Consider the following 16,004-nt stretch of genomic DNA (forward strand, 5'->3'; position numbering starts at 1 on the left):
TCCTGCTCAAGATGTTGGTTGTGTGAGCCTGGGGATATCATATCTCATTCAGACCTTATATGTATACATCTGTAATAAATAAACAGACATATATCTTTCAGTGTAGCACTATATTCAAATATAACTTCAGACATGTTCTTTAACATTCACTCAAATGCTCAGTTTACATTCTGAAAATATCATGAAATTTTTGGGCAGAGAAACATCAGTTTTGGCTGCTATATTTCCCCAGTCTGGCTCAGGCTCTGACTCTCTCGATTCCACCACCAGGCCTCACCAGCCTTTTCACCCTAGTTTAACCCTGTGCTGCCCCTTTGGAACCCTTCTCCCCCAGGTGAGTGACTCCCTTCCCTTCCAGGCTCTGCCTCTGACTTAATCTGGTTTCTTTGGTATATGGTCCTAACACATTAGGATGTAAGCTGATGTGGGAAGAGCCTGTCTCTCTTTCTGCTTGTTTCTGGGTCCCTAGAATTTAGCACAATGCCTGGCACAGAGGGTATGCTTGCTTTATAAAACTTCTTACTCTACCTTGCTTTCTCCATGGAAATTCAAATTAAGAAACCAAAAATAATGACTGGGCATAAATTAGTTGTACTGGTGAGAATAGAAAGAGAAATATAACTTTGTATCCATGATATTTTTGTTTGTGAAGAGCAGGGGAAGCATTTATTTAGTCCCACTATATGCCAGACGCTGTGATTATCATCTCGTTTGATGCTCACAATAAGCCTGTGCAGAAGGTGCTATTTTTATTTCCATTTTACAGTTGAGGAAACTGACGTAGAAAGGTGTTTCTCAGAATCATACAGCTAGGAAGTGTCAGAGACTGGATTTGAACTAATGTCTTCCTGACTCCAAATCTAGTGCTCTATCCACTTTGCCTGCCTCCTAGCTCATGAGTGTTTTCAATGTTCTGAATGAAAACATTTACATGTTTTCACCCAAATTCGTGAAGAGAAATTCAGTTTACAATTAAGTCCAGGAGGCAGCTGGTAGCTCAGTGGATTGAGAGCCAGACCTAGAGACAGATGGGAGATCCTAGGTTCAAATCTGGCCTCAGACACCTCCTAGCTGTGTGACCCTGGGCAAATCACTTAACCCCCATTGACTAGCCCTTACCACTCTTCTGCCTTGGAGCCAATACATAGTACTGATTCCAAGATGGAAGGTAAGGGTTTAAAAAAGAATTTTTTTTTAAATAAAATAAAATTAAGTCCAGCCACTCAACCAAACTTTCCAACAGAATACTATAGTTCTCTAGCTTAACTACTATTGCCTAAGAGACTCAAGCCTGGAGCACAAATGCCCATTCCAAGAGGAAAAGGGTTTCATGATCCTTAAGGCCATGTGCTCATGGAAAAGATGGTGATAGAGAGTCTTCGGAATAAGGACTATGGAAAGTCTTTGCTCTTTGTGATTTGTAAAGTGGAAAGGACCTGAGGCCCGAAGTGCAGGAAGCAACCAACCTGCTAGACTCAGCCTCAGCCTTCATTTAAGCCATCAGGATCACACACCAAGGGCAGATAAAGACCATGCCCATTCCTTCCCTTAGTCAGGGGTTCTGGAAGTGCATGAGCCTTAAACTACTCTTTGGGAAAGGGAGAAGAAAACTGAACTTGTTTAGGAAGGTGTGGGAGAATGCTTGCACTTCTCTCTCTAGGTACAATCCTTCCCCTGCTAGCATAGACATCTCCAATAAGATCTCTCACATCTTGAAATCTCTACATTTGTAAAATAAACCTCATTAGCTCTTCTCCAAAATCCTACCCTCTTCCTAATTTCCTATTACCACTTAGGGCACCACCAACTTTTAGTCTTCCAGGCTTGCAAACCTGGGGTAGGTATCATCTTTGACACCTCATTCCACATTCAATCTGTTGCAAAGTCCTATCCATTCTACCGTCATATCTTTTGTGCATTCCTCCCCTTCACTCCTCTGGCCTAGCCCCAACCCTGGTATGGGGCTTCATCATCTCACACATGGACTATTGCCAAAGATAGTGACTGGCCTTTCTGACTGTCCCAAGACACCTCCCCATAACCATCAAAAAGACTTTCCTAAAGTGTGGATTTGCCCAGATCCTTCCAATAAACTCTAGTGATTCGCTATTGCTTCCAGAATCAAACATAAAATCCTTGGTTTGGATTTTAAAACCCTTCCCTAACTGTCCCATTCCTAACTTTGCAGCCTCCTTGATATTCCCAAAACTCCAGGCATTTTCTCAGTCAATTACCCATCCCTGGAATGCTCTCCCTCCAAGTCTCTAGCTCTTAGCTTCCTTCTAGCCCTAGGTAAAATCATCCCTGCTATAAGAAGCTTCTCTCTAGGTCCTCCTTAATGCTAGCGTCTTTCCTGTGAGATTACATCCAATTTATATGTGTACAGACCTACCGAGAGACAGAAAGACAGATATATATATATATATATATATATATATATATATATATATATATATATATATATATATATATATATATATATATATATATATATATATATATCTTTTTTGTTGGTAGTTGCTTGGCTGTTGCCCTTTGTCAATCTCTTAATCAGACTTTAATTAGCTCCTTCAGGGCAAGGCCTGTTTTTGCTTTTCTTTGTTCCCTCATACTTAGAACTTTGCCTGGTGCTTTGAAGCTGCTTAATAAATCTTTACTGTGAATTTACTAAATGATTCAATGAGCAACTATTAACATAAACCCTAATTCTCTCTGGAAGTGCTGAGTTTTTGAACTAGGCTGGGAAATCACCCAAATGGGTGATTTACCACTGAGAATCCCTCATGACTTGAGCCTAATCTGAGAGATGTTACAAAGCTTAAAGAGATGTTCCAGACTTAAGAGGCAAAGAACCAGCAATCATGAGTTGTCTGTAAAGTCAGGGAGAAAATGAAACCTTGCTTCTTTTAGTTAAAAAGTAACATACCTAGCACAGTGCCAATTTTATTGGTCAAGACAGAATCCGTCTGCTCCAGCCACCCTCCACCACTGAGTCCTTCTTTAAACTTGATGAGAACAGATTGGTTACTCAGCAAGACAACCAGAATCCTCATGGCTGCAGTCACTGTAGTTGAGTGCAAATGTTCCTCAGTAAACATCAGGAGCCAGTCAAAACCCAGTGTCCTGACCAGGTCTTCACATGCTCTATTCAAGTGGAAGAGAATCAGATTCCAAAATTAGCTTCAGGGTTTAGTGAGACAAGACCCCAAACCACACAATACCTTTTTATTTAAAAAAAAAAAGGATCTCAAAATGTAATTAACCTTCATTAAAATGAAATGATGGTGCAAGTTATTTCTTTAGGTATTCTTAGCTGACTTATTCTATAAATTTTGGAAGTACATCAAGCTAAAAAACAGAAGAAATAATCAGCATGCAATTTTAAGAGTTTTACTTACTGTATATTAATGCTTGTCTTTTCCTTTGATGAGTAGATTAGTTTAAGTAGAATATCTAACAATCTATTTCTCAAAAGGATAAGATTAGCAGATACAAGAACTCCAAAATCTTCCTCAGTTCCTAAGAAAAGAGTCATTAAATTCCACATGTAAGACATCCCATGAGAACAATCTCTGTGCACTAAAATATCAAGATTTTCAAATTATTCATCTAGAAAAACTTTTTCATACAATTTTGCCAATAACAGGGAGAAACAAAAATTCTAAGGTAAAATCAGTTCCCTTTTCTCTTATTTCTGAAATATTATTATCTAAGCTCTGATTTGATATAAAATGATGATATTAGTTATTCTAATCCTGGGATTACAATTATTTTTTTCTTCATAAAAGGATAACTGATCACTAGGGGAAATATCACCTTCTTGCCATGTAGAAGTAAAACAAAACAAAACCCCATGACAATGTAAAAATGAGAATAAATATACTTCTTTTCCATATTGTGTCCAAGGAGAGAAAAGAAAATATTGTGAAACAGGGAAAAGGATGAGACTAACAGCTGGATGTATAAGCAATCAATGGGCAAAGAAGTAAAGGGGAAAGAAAGACAAAATGACAGCAAAGGAGTGAAAAGGGAACAGAGAATGGGAAAAGAGATAGAAGTTGATGGGAGGGAAGAATTAAAAGAAGAGATGGAAGAGATCAGAAAAGGTGAAGAAGAAGTGGCATAGAACGAGCAAGAGTAAAAGAAAAGAAAAATGAGGAACTGTAGAGGTAGAAAAGAAGGTTTGTTCTTATTTCTCAGCACGGACTTTGGTTGAGGAGGGGAAGGAGGAGGAGGAAGAAGGGATATGTGACCCTTGGTCCCTCTGGCCTAAATTTTCCCTGTGAGTTTCAATCTTATCTCATCAACACCATTATTATTTGAGATTACAAAAAACTCAAAATTAACACATTTTAAATGATTTTTCTCCCCAAACACTTTCCTATTCCAAACTTCCCTTTTGCTGTCAAAATCACCCATTATCCTTCCAATCTCTTCAGTGTGTAGGTGTGGCATCATTTTTGATGGCTCCTTCTACTTTAGCACACATGGCTACTCTGGGCCAATCTTATCTTACCATTTCTGTCTCTCTAACAGGTCACATTCAATCCCTTCTCTCTCTCCAGATAGCTACCACCTGAATTCACATTCTCATCTCTTCCCTCCTAAATTATAGTGAAAGCCTAATTTCCCTGGATTAAAGTCTCTTCAGAACACAGCCAGATTTCCTTCAACAGAGATCTGAGCACACCATTCCTTTCCTGCCTTTAGAAACAAATTTAAAGACCTCAGTTTACTTTTTAAAGTCCTTTCCAATCTGCTCCAGACTGTGTTTCCAGCCTCAATCAGGTCCTCATATTGGAAGGTGTCTAAAATGCCTTTGGGGAAGAGTAAAGGGCATCTATAAGAAGTTTCAGTACTAATGAAGCAGCTGGACCAAAACTAAAAGGAAGCTTGGCTGCAGATGGTGATGAAAAGAAAGTTCAGTGCTAGAAAGATCAATATTGCATAGGAACCTGGGATATAAGATCTCTGAGCTAAGGTAAATGGGATGTGGCCAAAGAGGAGATGGAAAGTTTAAACATGGACATCTTGGGTGTTGGTGAATTTAAAATGGATAGGGAATGGATGAATTTAATTAATCTATTGTTGTGGGCAAAAATCCCTTAAATAGCGTATGCCTCAATAAAAAAAAAAGGTTAAGAAACATAAAATTGAGATGTAATCTCCAAAATAACAATATCTGTTTGAATCCAAAGCAAACTATTCAACATGACAGTAATACAAGTCTATTGCACCAACCACAGATGCCAAAAAAGCCAAAAGTTGATCAGTTCTATGAAGACCTACAACATTGTAGAAATAAGACCAAAAAGAGATGTTACATAGTTGGAAATCAAATGATGAGCATGTACATTTTTTAAAAACATGGAAAGACCTACATGAAATTATGTAAACTGAAATGAGTAGAACCAAGAGAACATTATAAAAAGCAAAAGAAATATTGTTTGAAGAACTGTAAATGTCCACCTTCAGAAAAAGAACTGAAAGAAATGGGGTAGTCATACATCTTTTTGACAAATTATACCTTCTGTAATGGGGGAATTATTTTAATGCAATAAACTAAGTAATTAATTTTAAAAGATAAATAAAATAACAGGCAAATTTAGTCTAGGAGTAAGTATAAAATGAAGCAGGGTAGAGACTATTAGAGTTTAGCTAACTTGCTGTTCATGGCAAACATTTTTTTTTCAGCAACCTAAGAGGTGACTACATACAGACATCACCAAATAGTCAATATGTAAATCAGATTGATTATATACTTTTCAGCCAAAGAAGGCTCTGAACAGTCAGTCAATACAAGGTCCAGAGTTGACTGCAGCTCAGAGGATCATGAACTTTTTACTGCAAAATTTAGACTTAACATCCTTTATGAATATGAGATGGAAGAGCAAGAAAGCAAAATGGCTGTCTGGTGAGGTTTTGCAAATAGCTGAGGAAAGAAGAAAAGGGAAAGGGAATGACATAACCAACTGAATAAAAATTTCACAGAAAAGCAAGGAAAGATAATAAGATTCTCTTAAATGAGTAATACAAAGAAAAAGAAAATAGTAAAAGGACCAATAAAAATAATACAATAGGAAAGATGAGATTGTTTCAAGAAAATTTGAGATATCAAAGGAACATTTCAGAAAAAAATGATCAAGATAGAAGACAAGGAAGACAAGGGACTTAGATGTCCAGAGACTAAAAAGAGGCAACAAGAAAACACAGAAAAATCTATAAGAGAAAGATCTCAACATCACCAATAACCACAATGTTGTGAATATTAATCTAGAGCCAGACATTTCAGAAAACAAAGTCAAGCAGCCTTAGGAAGCATTGCTAACAATAGTTATTAATTGCTAGTCGAGGTGACAGAATTCCATCTGAGCTACTTAAGATCCAGAAGGATGATGCTGCTAAAATGCAGCAAATCTGGGAAACTGAACTGTGGCCACTGGATTGGGAAAAATCAATTTCTGTCCCAATCCTAAAGACGGCAATGACAAAGAATGTTCCAATTATTGGAACAGTTGCACTCATTTGACCTGCCAGCAAGGTTATTTGTAACATTTTGCAAGCTAGGTTCAGCAACATATGAACCAAGAATCACTAGAAATGCAGGCTGGTTTTTGAAAAGAAACTGAAGACCAACACTCACTGGATTATGGAGAAAGCAAGAGAGCTCTGCATAAACATCTGTTTCTGCTTCATTGACTACATTAAATGTGTTGTGATACAAACGTTTCTCAAAGAAATAAAAGTAACAAATCATCTTACTTGTCTCCTTAGGAACTTTTATGTTGGCCAAGAAGCAACATTTTGAACTGAACATGAAACAATTGGTTTAAGATTGGAAAAGGAGTATGACAAGGCTGTATACTGTCACTTTATTCAATTTAGATGCAAAGTACATCATGAGAAATGCCAGGTTGGATAAAATCAAAAGCTGGAATTAAGGTTGGTGGGAGAAATACCAACAATATTATATAGCAGACAATACTTATCTGATGGCAAAAAAGGAAGAATTAAGAAGCCTTTTGATCAGAGTGAAAAAAAAAAGAGAGCATCAAAGCTGATTTGAAGCTTAGCATCAAAAAAAGACAATGGTCTTGGCAACTGACCCTATTGCTTTGTGGCAAAGAAAAGGAGAATAAATGGAAATAGTGTCAACTTCTTGGGCTCAAAGATCACTGCAGACAGTGGCACTACAGTCATGAAATAAAAAAACATTTGCTCTTTGGAAGGAAAGCTACTGCAAAACTGGACAGCATCCTTAAACAGCAAAGACATCACCTTGCTTACACAGGTCCATACAATCAAAGCTGTGACTTTTTCTAGAAGCAACATACTGCTGCAAAGTTGGTCTATGAGAGGAAAACTGAGAACAGCAGAATCAACCCTTTTGAACTGTGGTGCTGGAGAAGAATTTTGAGAGTCCCCTGGACAGCAAGGAGATAAAAACTATTCACTAAAAGGCCAAATACTAAAGCCAAAGCTCTGAAGACAGGATTCACTGGAAAAGACCCTGACACTGGGAAAGACTGAATGCAAAAGAAAAAGGGAACAGCATAGGATGAGATGGTGTCACAGAAACCAAGAACATGAGCTTGGCCAGGCTTCAGGAGATAGTAGAGGATTATAAGGGCCTGGTATGCTAGAGTCCATGGAGTCATAAAGAGCTGGACATGACTGAATAACAAAGATCCTCCATTTAAAACATTTCAAGTTCAGCTTTTTCAGGTCTCCCCCTTTTCTTCTTTTAAACCCTTATCTTCTGTCTTAGAACTTAGTACTTGGTTCCAAGGCAGAAGAGTAGTAAAGACTAAATGGGGATAAAGTGACTTGTCCAGGGTCACATAGTTAGGAAGTGTCTGAGACCAGATTTGAATCCAGGATCTCCCATCTCTACACCTGGCTCTTAATCTACTGAGCCATCTAGATGCCCCACTCCCTTTTCCTCTAAAACCAATTCTAATCACATTGGCTTTGGTTAGAGTTGCTGAATAATTCAAACTTATTCTGCATCATTTGGGGATTTTTCTACTTTGTTTAAATGTTTACATGCATTGGCCATATTTCAGCATACTCTCTGACAAGTGCTGGATTTGATGACAGAGGATTGTTCCTAGAGTCAGAGGATCTGGTTCAAGGTCTGCCACTTTCTACTGGTATGATTTGTGGCAAGTCAATTAAATTAAAGGCTCCACTTGCTTATCTCTAAAATGAAAGAGATGTCCTAAAAGATCTCAAGGATGTTTTGCAACCTTTAAGTTGCATTCCTTTTATCCAATCTGAGCATAGTATATTCCCAAATAGCATACAAGCTACCTGAAGGTACATGGCATGTCTTTTATTTGCTAAAAAGTTCCCTGTGGAAATTAAGCTGAAATAACACAGTACAGTATGGCTTGCAGTGAAGGAATCTAAGACAGAAATCCCATAAATTATGTGCAAATACACTACAGTATTTACAGAAAAACAAACCCACGAAACTGCTTTTCCCTACTAATATATAACAGACAGGGAAGAAAACAAAGAAAAGGTAATTTCAGTAATTTCCTCCTACTTTTAAATTTCTGAAGTATCTTTTCAAGGTACTTTAAATCAATAAATGTTTACGCACTTTGCTCACAAATGAAACAGAATCACTCATTCTTATCATCATTAATATTTATTTTATTTATACAAATATGATTCATTCATTTGAGATGATGCTCTTTCCCCACTAGACCATGAATGTCATCCACGCAGGAAATTTCTGAGGATGAAACTATTTCCAATAATGCAGGTCAACACCTGATCTGCAAAGGTTTTGCCTGAGAGGTCAGAAGGGAAGTGACATGCCCAGGGTCACATAGGAAGGATGGCTCAGAAACAGGACTTGAATACAAGTCTTCTTAGCTCAAAGGCCATCTCTTTCCATGAGACCAAGACAGAACAATGTATGGTACTGACCACTGCACTGGTACCTGAAACTTAGATAACAGCCCCATTGCTGAAGCTTACTGAATAAGTAGGCCAAAAAGAGTTAGTTATTAGAGAATTTCATAAGAAATCTATAAATCAATGTAAATATAGAAGTATTTACATTCTTTTGTTGCTTTTCTACTTGATAAAAAAAAAAAGCCAAATATATAGTGAAGAGTCCCTCATCAGGAGACCTGGCATCTAGGGTGGGCTAAAATTAACTGTTTTCTGAGCATGGACTGTGTTCTTGTTTTCTTCCTTAACAAGTGATATCCTTATTTGTTATTCCTAACTTATTAGAATGTTGTGAAGATCAATGTGATCCTGTAAAAGAACTGAAAAATGTCTTTCACATCATAGGAGTAAGGTGATATTGTTGTAGCAACAGTGTTCAATCATTTTTCCATTTTACAAAAGCTTCCTTACGACTGATATTTTTCAAATCCAAGAATTCTTACCAGTGTCTAGCTTTTCTTCATTGTTTATTTCCATGACTACAAATTTCTCACAGACAGCAAATGTTGGCAAAGTGGAAGCAATGAACTGGCCAAACCTTCAAATATAGAAAAAGAAAATAAGGAATCATGTCCATGTCAACAATAGAAAAGAGATTATTTCCAGCACAGTGACTCACAAATTTGGTGCTTAATAAATGCTATTTGAAAATTCAGGGTTTGTGGGTTGCAAGGCACTGAATAGTTTTCTTAGGAATCAAACAATAATTAGTTGTTTCTACTTAAGTTCTAAGGATACAAGAATAAATATAAAGGTACTAATTGTCCAGAAATTTGTAACACATGAAGTATGAATGAATTTAAGTTTACCCACTCTTAATTTAATTTATCCCTTACTACGGTACATAATTTAAGAAAAAAATTCATTTCTGATATTACATTATCTCACACTGGGTTGTTACAAAACCTTCACCACAAGGATCCAACTATATGTCTCTTCCACTCCCTGAGAAGATAGACACCATTTGTCTCCAAATCACTTGTATCTCAGAACTTTCTGTCTTCATTTTCTTTCCCAAAGATTTCAGATAACGATGTGGCCCTACCTTTTTGCCAAAACTAAGCACTCTAGCTGTGTCCTTGATTCTATCCCATCTTGTTTCACTGATAGAAACAGAATGAAAACAAGAGGGTGTGTTTTCATTATGTTTCTTTCCTACAATCCTCTCTCTGTCTACAGACAAATTTAGGTCTAACCCAGCTTAAAAACAAAACAATAAATCCTTCCTTTAATTTTGTTAAAAGTTCAAGCATCATAGAACTCTTCTCCCAATTTCTATACTTTCCTTCTCTACTTACTCATTATCCATGGACTTCTCAAACTCCTAAAACCTAGTATCTTTTTTGCCCATCTATTGCCAGTCTATCTACTTTCCCCCAGATTAAGGATAAATTCTTTTTTTAAAAAATGTTCTTTATAATTTTTGTCTATATCTATATTTCCCAATATTGTCATTTCATCTTTCCCCTCCAAGACAGACATCCATATGACAAAAAAGAAAAGAGGTTCGATTAAAGTAAACCAAAATCCAATGATGAATTCTTACTTGCCTAATATAATAGTCTTTTTCAATCTCCACTTTCCTCAATGCCCATTATATCTTCTCAACACTAGACTCTCTCCCAGAACCATTTCATCCATTCCCAAGGCTTACTAAAAAATATCTCAGGGGTATAGCATATTGGCTTTAGAGTCAAGAAGATCTGAATTCAAATGCTGTCTCAGATTACTAGTTATATTACTCTGGTATCTTTCAGCCTTAATCTCACTTTCTGTAAATTGGACATCTAAATAAGAGCATCTACATCACAAGGTTATTGTGAGGATTAAATGAGATAACATATAAAAAACATTTATAAACCATGAAGGGCTAAATAAATGTTACCTGTTATTGTCACTACTATATACCTCCAATTTTACGTATATAAATCCTTCATCTCTCTAAGCTAAGTTCCACATAACCCAGTAGAAAATGAGAAAATGTTATCTATGTATATGTAAACTCAAAGATCTTCATTTCACACTACTGGTTTATTATATAAATCTATATGATAAATTCCATCTTACTTTCAAAACTTTTCTGCACCTTATGAACTTTCTTGTGTTCTTTACTGTGCAATTTAAAAAACTGTTTTCTTTTTAGGCATCACTATTGCTAATATTACCTCAGTCTCCTTAAAAACTGAGAAAGAAAAACAAACACCACTATTGGCACACACACACAAAATCCTTGAATCAAATAAGCATGAGTCAGGCAAAATGAGATAGGATGGACATTTCTAAAATTGCCTACCTCCTTCACCTTGAATCCATCACTTCTCTGCCATGATGTGGATATTGCATGCCTTAACACAAATGCTCTAATTATACTGATAAGAGATCTTTAGTCTTTCAGATTTGTTATTGTACATAATGCTGTTGCCTTTGTATAAACTCTTTTAATGCTTTGATTCATTTCATTCTGCACCAATTCATACTACCCAGGATTCTTCCAAATGCTTTCATCATTTTTTCCCAGCACAAAAATAGTTAGAACAGAATATATTCAGCTATCTATCAAGTGACAACCCCTGCAGTTCTCGATTTTCTTCCCCCATCCATACCTCCCTTTTTCCTTTGAGATGAGGAAATTTATTTTCCACATAATTGTTGCCTCCCTAGTGTTATCTTCTCTCCGCTCCCTTAACCTCAGCCTTCCTGTCCAGGCTTGTTTCTCCGTGTGGTTTGAGGTACATATAGGCTAACCCTTTGCAATGACTCAAATAAAGACATTTAAATTTCTTTTGACTCTTGAGTCTACATTTCAAAATTCCTCCTCAGCTTTCTTTTTTCATCAGAAATACTTTATTCCAATGAAGGTGAGCACACACACATACATACACACACCCTCCCTCCCCCATTGCCCCAGTAGAATTATTTACAATTTTCCTGTATGTAAATTTTTTTCTTTCTTAAAAAAAACAAAATGCTACTCTATCATTTGTACCTCTCCTGCCAAAAAAAATTAAAAAAAGAGAGGCTTTGATAGGTTTAAGGAAGAATACTCTGGAAGTATATGAATGAGAAGGTAATGAAAAAGTTATACCAACCAATTTTTATATTTCAAGCAAAGAATTCAATAATTTATTACTTTTTCCTGACAGAAGTTTCATTTCAGTACCACATCAAAAAAACATTTTTTTTTTAAGCCAGACAAGAGTTTATATTACCTGAGCAAGTCATTGCTGTTGGGGAAGCCTTGGAGTAAGAAGCTCAGCACATTACTAATAGCAACAATGGTGGGTTGGGACAAAGACATATCACGAAGTGTAAGTAGCAGTTTTGGGATTAACTGAAATTCTCTCATTAATTTAGCATTTTTTGAAGCTTCGCTGAAAAAGAAAGCAGTTTTAATGAACAGTTCTAGTTTTACCTCTGTATGAAAAAATTCCTTTGCCTACTGAAAATTCTTGGTTTAAAGCATCAGTCATTAACTAATACCTGGACTCTGTGAGTAGTTCAATGAAGTGTTCAAATAATGAAAGATGTAATTCATATGGTGCATGAAGCCAGACCTGTAAAATAGTATTAATAAGTGGTAATTGCAGACAAATTTATATGGTTTATAGACCATAGCCATCATTTGCCTTAATTTGACTAAGTATAATCTACTCTTTGGATCTTCCCCAGTACCTTGGACAAAGGTCTCTATTACAGCATTCACTAAAAGACTCTAAGTTTATTAAATTTGATATTCCTCATTTTATCAATATAATTAGTGAAATTGATTTCCTGATGATAAAATTATGCATTATTACAACTATACATACTTCAAAATCACAAAGCAAATCCTGGAAGGCAGTTGAATTTGGAATGATGGATGTCTCATGTCCACTATCAACAGTTCCCACCAAAGAGAAAGTCAGATGGAGAATATGGCTATTCAGAAGAGAACGTTTCTTTTTCAGTAGCATTGCCAACAGCTAAAAGAAAAAAGATTGTAAAATGCTAGTTGATAAAATATCCTGAATACTTAAAAACTGAAAACATTAAAGAACATTATGTATCTGAATACTGAAAGCTAACTGAATAAGATTTTTGGCTTTTCCCTGTATCATCTCGGAATCTTCTGAAGTTGAATTGTTTGTAAGTTTAAAAATTTTTCAAATAAAAAAAATAAAACCTATATAATTAAATAGGTGTTTCTTAAAACTTCTTTTTTTATCCATTTCTAGGAAACTGTCAACACAGCTTTAAAATGGATGGTAATATTTATAGTAAAAAGAAATTTAAACTCTCCAAGTACTTGTTTCTCTTCCATGATGAAATACAGAAAATTTAGTTTTTGTTCGAATCATACTTGTACTCATACATCTTTAGCACCTCTAAAATTCATGGTATTGGGTTTGGGATAGAGTTGGGAAGTAGTTACTGATTAAAAAATAGTGAAGATATTTCAAGTCCTCCAAAGGGAACAATCCTTTAGGTCAGTTATTTCACAAACCATGGACCCAAGTCTGGGATGGACGATCAACAATCTAGGAAGTGGCACCCATCTCACCTTTTCAATGAAGCTAGGCTCTGAAATCCAGTGCTATGTTACTACATCTATCCAGTTACTATGGTCTGTAGGAGTAAAAATGAATAAATACTCCGAGTATTTAAAAATATAAAGGATTTTTAATAATAAATCAGAAGAGAGGGAAAAGAAAAAAAGGTTCTTTCAGTCAAGTGAGCAGAGGAAAGAGAGTCAGAGACTCACACCTGTAGCACTTTACCAAAAGCACAAGCTCTAAAAAAAGAGCCTTGCAGTGTGGATCTCAGGAAATTTATCTCCTAAGCATCCGTACGTAAAATGAAGACATAACTTAAAAGGATGCTGGGAATGTAGCTCAGGTGCTGCAAATTTCCATCTTCACAGGTCCAATGAGCATTTCAAAGCATAGGCACTAATTTCACCCTTATTTCATGCTTTTAAAAAACATATATAATGAATTTCAAGTTTTCTGAGTGAATTTAGACTTTGTTTCTCTTTTGTAGCTTAAAAAATATGCTACTAACCATCATGAAAATAAAATGAATTTTTGAAAGAGGAAAAATAAAGACAAAAATCTCCTGTTTACATACCTGATAACCTTTGATTCTTTCCATTTCTTTGCTTGCTAATGGGTTACTCTTTACTACACAAACCAGGGCCTTTACAGCAGCATATAACCCTTCCACATCTGATGCCATGGCTACTAAACCCAGAATGGCAGCAGCTCCACCAATGTACTGTAAAGTTGTGGCCACAGGCTTAGGTATAAATGTTCTTACTCCTGATTAAAAGACAGTGAAACATCATTAGGGTCAAAAAAAATTTATTTTTAAAGTATAAAAATAATGCAACCCATTTTGATGACACTTGAATATAAATTCCGAATCTCATCCTTTCTTCAAAATGATTATTCTAATAAAATCAAGGGAATTTGTGCATATCAAATGATTAGTAAATGCTTTTTTCATTCATTTACAAATATTGCAAATTGATATAAAACGGATTGCATAATGTAAACTCAAAAGACTACTTTGACGACTTCAGTAGGTAATTAAAAATAATATTGATTTGTGGAATTTCAGAATCAACTCCAGTATTGATTTGACGTTCAAGTGGCTATCCAGGGATAAAACTCTAACAGGCTCTTTTAAAAATATGTTTATAAAACCATTAGAACTTATCCTTGCAGAATAAGAGAAAGGACTCAGATAGGTATTACATAAGAATTTTGGCTTAGCTAAAGTAGACAGAAAGGCAGTCTCCAAGTCAGGAAGACTCAGGCTCAAGGGCCTATATCACAAAGGGCAAATGATTTATCCTCACATTCCCTAAGAAATATAAAAATGGCTATAAGTTACAGAAAAGATGCCAATATGAAAAGGAAGGTTTTAGAAAAATGGACCTTTATCATACAGATCTCTCTAAAAGATGAAGTCACAAGTTTGACTGAAACTAGTATTTTTGACTTTTGGGTGATATTTGTGATTATTTCACTACCATAGGTTCTGAAATGCTGATGATTACTTATGAAGCACATCATTATTAGGCAGAGAATACATGCTCAATTAATTTCTGTTGAATTCAATTAAGAAAAGCAAAATGGATAGAATACCAAACCTGGAAATAACGTGAACCAGCTTTTGTGAAATCATTATTAAAATTTGCAGTGTGTGCCTCTGAAATTGGCAAACTCTACCATTCAGGGCTTGATCTACTGTGCTGTTGGTTGTCTAGACTTAAGAAAATGATGGAGAAAGTGTTAATAATGCAAATTATTTTTAAAAGGGTGTCCTGGGTGCCCATTTATTAGCATAGTAATGCATAAGTGACTCAACTATCAGTGCCTCAGGTTATGGGACAGGTGAATTATTGATCTATATTAGCAGAAGGAGTTTCCATACTGGCAGTCTCTGATACTTATCAAAGATTAAGAATAAAAATAAGAGGAAAAAATGTGGTTAGAATAAAGAAAAAGTATTCTCAATACACTATTACAAAGAAAAAAAACAACAAAAAACAAATAACATACTACTAATTGCTAAAATTATATGAACTAAGATAATATAGAATCTGGTTGCCAGTAAATAATAAAGGCTAGCAAAAATCACACATAAGGGGGCAGCTGGGTAGCTCAGTGGATTGAGAGCCAGGCCTAGAGATGGGAGGTCCTAGGTTCAAATCTGGCCTCATACACTTCCCAGCTGTGTGACCCTGGGCAAGTCACTTGACCCCCATTGCCTAGCCCTTACCACTCTTCTGCCTTGGAGCCAATACACAGTATTGACTCCAAGATGGAAGGTAAGGGTTTAAAAAAAAATCACACATAAGATCAGTTAAGCAGCTTGTAAAAACTGGAGAATGCAATTCTGTCTATGCAATTTAAAATTTATCTTGAAATATCTAGAATGTATTTTGCTAATTCAGTTCTTCAGAATGGATAAAAAGAAAAAAAAAGGGGGGGGGTAGCTGGATAGCTCAGTGGATTGAGAGCCAGGCCTAGAGGAGGTCCTAGGTTCAAATC

At 35.9% G+C, this 16,004-nt stretch overlaps 1 protein-coding gene across 19 annotated transcripts in view; it reads right to left on the reverse strand.

Moving 5' to 3' along the window:
- Positions 1 to 16,004, reverse strand: part of WDFY3 (WD repeat and FYVE domain containing 3) — a 364,899-nt gene that overhangs the window by 115,569 nt on the left and 233,326 nt on the right. For all 19 annotated transcript variants that reach the window (XM_016423066.2, XM_056803219.1, XM_056803214.1 and 16 more), the window contains 7 exons: positions 14,074 to 14,264; positions 12,777 to 12,929; positions 12,448 to 12,521; positions 12,177 to 12,338; positions 9,411 to 9,505; positions 3,399 to 3,519; positions 2,927 to 3,144 (listed from right to left, as the gene is read on the reverse strand). In XM_016423066.2, the coding sequence (XP_016278552.1) occupies positions 2,927 to 3,144; positions 3,399 to 3,519; positions 9,411 to 9,505; positions 12,177 to 12,338; positions 12,448 to 12,521; positions 12,777 to 12,929; positions 14,074 to 14,264 (1,014 nt within the window). The remainder of the gene's footprint in view (positions 1 to 2,926; positions 3,145 to 3,398; positions 3,520 to 9,410; positions 9,506 to 12,176; positions 12,339 to 12,447; positions 12,522 to 12,776; positions 12,930 to 14,073; positions 14,265 to 16,004) is intronic.

Source organism: Monodelphis domestica, chromosome 6, assembly GCF_027887165.1.
Source record: "Monodelphis domestica isolate mMonDom1 chromosome 6, mMonDom1.pri, whole genome shotgun sequence".
NCBI classification, from domain to species: domain Eukaryota; kingdom Metazoa; phylum Chordata; class Mammalia; order Didelphimorphia; family Didelphidae; genus Monodelphis; species Monodelphis domestica.